This window comes from Helianthus annuus, chromosome 17 (assembly GCF_002127325.2).
Source record: "Helianthus annuus cultivar XRQ/B chromosome 17, HanXRQr2.0-SUNRISE, whole genome shotgun sequence".
NCBI classification, from domain to species: Eukaryota; Viridiplantae; Streptophyta; class Magnoliopsida; order Asterales; family Asteraceae; genus Helianthus; species Helianthus annuus.
Genome location: NC_035449.2, coordinates 30,224,270 through 30,229,994, shown reverse-complemented (window position 1 = coordinate 30,229,994; position 5,725 = coordinate 30,224,270). Strand labels below are relative to the sequence as shown.

The 5,725-nt window shown below is 35.7% G+C and overlaps 1 protein-coding gene across 1 annotated transcript; it reads right to left on the bottom strand.

Annotated features, from left to right (window-relative positions):
* Positions 1–370: 370 nt before the first annotated feature.
* On the bottom strand, positions 371–5,329 carry LOC110921779 (synaptotagmin-2). Its single transcript, XM_022166128.2, has 11 exons — positions 5,025–5,329; positions 4,474–4,572; positions 4,346–4,396; positions 4,145–4,268; positions 3,675–3,793; positions 3,496–3,597; positions 1,875–1,949; positions 1,704–1,780; positions 1,032–1,626; positions 826–957; positions 371–714 (listed from the first exon to the last, which is right to left on the bottom strand). Exons 1-11 carry the CDS (start codon positions 5,133–5,135, stop codon positions 583–585), a joined length of 1,617 nt encoding a protein of 538 aa, XP_022021820.1. The 5' UTR covers positions 5,136–5,329; the 3' UTR covers positions 371–582.
* Between the last annotated feature and the right edge of the window lie 396 nt (positions 5,330–5,725).

Sequence of the window (5,725 nt, the reverse complement as noted above, 5' to 3'; positions counted from 1 at the left end):
TGCGTTTTACGCAACTGGGTTTTAAATTTTTTTTTAAATATAGCAATAGTATACTCGTTTTAAAGATAAAAAACGCTCGTTTTTTTGGTGCAATTTTTATAAAAAAATAATGTCGTATGAAAGAGTTATTAACGTTTAAAAAATAGGGGGGAATTGGAGGAGAGAGAAACTATTGGCTTGGATTGACTAGAATGCCCTTGAACAAACTCACGCGCCTCTTTTATTCCTTTCAATTTCCCTGATTTAATCTTAGCCCTTGATTAACTTAATGGATGGTCAAGATCACTTCCTATCCTTCCTAGCCAAATAAACTTCATATTGTATCTCCACCCATAATAACAATAATATAAATTGAACACTTAGATGGAGATGATAAAATTCTAAAGCATTGCGAAATTTAATAAATTGTTTTACAGTTGTTTTAACCAATAAGCATAATTCAAAATCCACAACTCACCCTACTGAAATCAGTCAACAGACCAAGAATTAAACCATATTTATATCAAAATAATGTACACAAAGTTTTGTACAAGAAACATTATTAATGTGATGCCAAGGTGAAACTGTATACTGACAGAAGCATCAAGAAACAGTCCTCCATTGCAGCTCAATTTGGATCTTCCCATTCCTTGAATCAATAAGATGGTACTTCTCATTAATCCTTCTGTTGTGCACAACATCCCCCAAGCTGATGTCAACATAACCCAATGATTCCTGTTTTTAAAACAACAAAACAACCTCATCTTAACTAGGTTTGTATGTGTTACTTTAGGTGCAATTTCTAACTAACAATCTTAAAATGATCAACTTGACCACAAAAATTACCTTAGGATGCAATAGCCCAATCTTGGACGAAGCACTACAAACTTCTACATGCAACTTATCATTCACGGGAGGCTCTTCTAACGTGAACTTGAATTCTGCATCCCATCTTGGATCTCTGTTCTTCTTTACATGCTGCATCGACAAAAATAAACTTCAAAAATCTATATAACAAATAAACCAGAAACTTATATTTTGCAAAATTATACCTTTGTTTTTTTCTCCTCTCCTTTGAAAAGGATCCTGACATAAGGATTGGTGTGGTGTTTTCCCTCAACATCTTGAGCTTCATGAACCCGAACCACTAGTTCACCGCCACCTGGCGGTGTTTTTTCAGACGCCTTCGGAACAGCACCAGCATCTTCGAAGGTCGGCATATCTTCGTCCTTGAAAGGTTTATATAGCAATTCTACCACAATCTGGCCTCGTGATTTCTCGTTTTGAACGTCATTGGGATCCATAGTTTTCAAGAGATCGAGAGTCACGGTTTTGGGCTCATCGGGTGCGAGTTCCTTCAAGGGAACAACATTCATGCCCATCTTGTCATGTTTGCCAACCTGTTCCCAATCATAAACTTGGAATTCGACAGCTTGTGATTCGGGATCTTTAACAACCATATTGAATTCTTCGTCCCATACCGGATTCAAATTCTTATGCTTGACGGTTGTCTTCTTTGATGGAAGCTTACTTTCGGTGAGCTTTATTTTCACATAAGGATCAGAAGCACCTAAAACGTCTTTCTTTCTCAACTTCATTGCCTTCAAAACCTTCACATGAAGGATTCCTACAGGTTTCTTTAGGGCTCTACAAAATGTGAAGAGTCAAACTGGTCAACATGTTGACTAGTTGCACAATAAATGTATATAATTATACAAACATACTTGGATGGATCCAATATTTGTACTTCTAGAGTTCTAGGCCAAAGATACATGTTGGCAACTTGATCTTTGATTTGTTCCTGTATATGATAACTTTCAAGATCATTCGTCTCCAAAAAAAAAAGACGAATATATATATGAAATCATATAAGCATAGATGATAACGACATTTACCTGGACAAACCTATACAATCCAGGAATTGACATTAGGTCAGCCCCGAACAGCCTGAGCCCAAAATCAACATGTGGCTGAAGAATGAAGGAACATGTAACGGAAAAATGTTCACAAATTATAATCCTTTAAATGAAAGAGCATATTAATACATAATAGATATATTATCTCCATTATTATCTATTATGAGTAAGAGTAAATTTCAAAGTTCGTCCTTTATGTATGTCTAATATATCAAAGTATGTCCTTTGTCTTTAATAACCTCAGAAAACATCCTTAATGTTTGAAAAACCAATCAAGTTATGTCCTTTACCCTAAACCTTGTTTGTTTTCCCAGTTAAGTCAGGTCACATGTGAAGCACATGAGGGCATTAATGTCATTCTACCTACCAATATATATATACACCCACACATACATACAGAACACACACTCATCTTTCTCTCTGCTCTCTCTCTCTCTCTCCTACCGCCACCACATCACCACCACCACCACCGCAAAATCCGGCGTCGCATTTTTCAAAATCCGGTAGTCTGTCAATAACCGCCTCCACTACACCTGCTTCCACGAAGTCAGTTACAAAACACGCCTTTCGTCTAAGAACGAGGGTTTGGGGCAAACAATACAACCAAGAAATGAGGCAGCGGAGGGAAGGTTTCTGAAGGGTGGTCGCCGCCCTACGCCGCCGATGACTTTCGATTTGCCCCCAAATCGACAACCCTTTTCTCTGTGTGTGTGTATATATAAGAGGACGAGACAGGCTTTGTTTTAGCAAGCCGTTCAAAAAAAAAAAAAAAACAAAAAAACAGTTTTGGTTCCTGTGATTTGGCCAGAGTCTCGATTTCATCGTTTAAAGAAAGCTATAGAAACGAGCCTAATATGAGGCGGTGATGATGAATTTCTTGTTGTATGAGTAAATCAGCAAAGTTTGAGATGCTCCGTAACTTGGCGGGGCGATTCTCCGACTGTTTTGTGGTAGAAATCTACCATTGATTCAGCCGAGAGAGTTGCAGCCATGGCGGATTTATCCTCTTTGTTCTGATTCTTTACAGATCTGAGCCTCTTTTATACTCTTTATTGTTGGGTTTTTGGTTCATGTGTGTAGTTGGGTTTTGTTGGAGTAATGTTGTTTTGTATTTACAGAAATGGGGGAGATGGAGGTGGGTCTTGAATTTAATGGAGTGTATGAGAAAGACTTATCTTGATTTGGGTTTTTGATTTTGTGTGTGGTTTTGTTTAGATATGAATTGGCTGAGGAGTGTGCAGATGATGATGAAATAAAGGTCTGCGTTCAAAGAGAGAGAGAGAGAGAGAGAGAGAGAGAGAGAGAGGGGAAGATCTGAATTTTTTATAATTTTTTTAGTATTTAGGGTAAAATGACCAATATACCCTCATGTGCTTCACATGTGACCTGACTTAACTGGGAAAACAAACAAGGTTTAGGGTAAAGGACATAACTTGATTGGTTTTTCAAACATTAAGGATGTTTTCTGAGGTTATTAAAGACAAAGGACATACTTTGATATATTAGACATACATAAAGGACGAACTTTGAAATTTACTCTACTCATAATAAATATGTATTTTTCCGTGTTTTGGAATCTAATGAAAAGAACCGAATTTACCTTCTCCATGAGAGACACACAGATTTTAGCGAAGCAAGGAAAGCTGGGAACAAGAGGTTTAAGTGTGATACGAGGTGCAGCAAAGACTTGTAAATCCACCACCTGAAAATAAACATCTTTCAGACAACTCAACATGTTTTGTGAAATGTTTTCCGTAAAGAAGCGGAAAAAGAAAGAACCTGAACGGTTGCTTTTAAACCAAATGCTCTAGCAACAACAGTAACGTTAGGATTTCCAGCCCATTTTAGGGATGGTTCCATGATCAGCTCCTTCTCATCAGTAACATAGACCTTCATCCCTGAAGAAAAAGAAAGAAACAAGTTATTTAATTTTTCTAGCAATAAAGTAGGTGATATGCTGACATTTGTAAGTTGTAACTATATGTCATGCCATACAGTTTAGGGCAAGAAATTGTTGAATAACATCCAAATGTGAGACAGCCAAATGTACATTTAAACAGTTAAACTTACATTTCTACAATTGAGTGATTGAGTTCTTTATTTTGTAACTGATTGATCGAAATAGTTTTCTTTGATGGTCACTTAAATGTGATAAAACAATTAAGCGGATGTTAACGTGGATAGAAACTCTTTTCCAAAACAAAAAGAAGATAGGCAGATAAGATGTAATAGCAAGGGAAGAACATCACCTTGAAAAGTAGGAGGCAAAGTCCCTAATGTAAGAGTCTCGAACTCAACCGAATCAACTTTGAACTTTGGTATTTGTTCAGCAATAATGGGCTTTGCAATCTCCTTTGCAGTCTTGCATATTGCCTATGAATATAAAAGGTTACGAACAAATATAAAGAAACCAAAAATATTTACTAGTAAGTTACAAAAAAAAAAAATACCTTGTCAAGATAAGGCCACATGTATTCAATGAACTTGTTAAGCCAATCAACCTACATTCATCCATGAAAACATCATGACACAAGAATAAAAATAAATGCAGGATAGTTTTCAATGGTGAAATAAATACCCGATCAAAATCCGGGTTTTTAACCCACAATGGTATCTCCGAAAGCATATTTTGCAGCGTATCAGAGTCTCGTTCAACCAAAGGACGAATATCAGGTTTCTGTCCAAATAGTTCATCATTCCAAATAACAAAATTAAAGAACTCCCAAAGCACCCTTTAAAGTTTAAACTCAATTAAACAAATACTTGATCAAAGATTCCAAGCCTATAAATAAACAGAATCAGCTGGTGCATATATAAAGGTCTATGATTTTTCAGATTTTAAACACAAATAAATCAAACCCAAAACAAAAGAAAACAAAAATAAAGAAAATCTTTAGAATATAATTATTCAGTCAAAATCTCAAAATCAAGTCAACTTTATTCTACAAGAACTGATGCACATTATCTGTTGTCATTGATCCAAACTTTACTTAACCACTAAGGCATATAAACCACATTCCTAATCATTTAACAGATTCTAACCAGTCATCTCAAAAAGCAAGAACAACATCAAATATAGAAACAGAGAGAGAGAGAGAGAGAGAGAGAGAGAGAGTAAAAGAAACAGACCTTGACATCTGTGGGTTGAAAGTAGATGAACAGATAATAACCAATGATGAGCCCAGCAGAAACTCCAATTCCAAAACCAGAAAATCCCAACAACATACTGATGAAACCCATCTCAGTTCTTCAAGATTTGTATTTTTTTTTTATTTATAAAAAGAATGGAAACCAAACTAGAAAAGCTGTTTTTTGAGTTGTTCAAGAAGAAGCTGCAAATCTCAAGAATGAATTAGAGAGGAAAACCCCAAGTCACGCAGCTCTTGTGCTTTGCCCCTGAAGAAAGAGGTGGTGTTCGAAAGAAGCATACGATTCTACTAAAGAATAAAAAGGTTCCACATGTCCGTTAATTGTTAAAGAAGGGCCCATTGTCTTACTTTTAAAATTCCTTCTAATAAAATCTATCAAGGGGTCGTCGATTGTCTTACTTACTTTAATATAACTATTTTAATTTTATACTTTTAAGTATTTATATGCCATTCATAATTTACCATTTCCATATAATGGGCCTTGTATATATGATGAAAGGAGATAAACATCTGATTAACGGTGTGAGATTTCATTGTTAGATATTTCATTAGGGTTATACACAATGAAAGGAGATGAACATCTGCATATGAGGTTCTACACAACGAAATGACTAAATTGCTCTTCAAATGATAAGGTAAAAGACAACCTTGTCCCAATCAACTAATCATTGACTAACAACA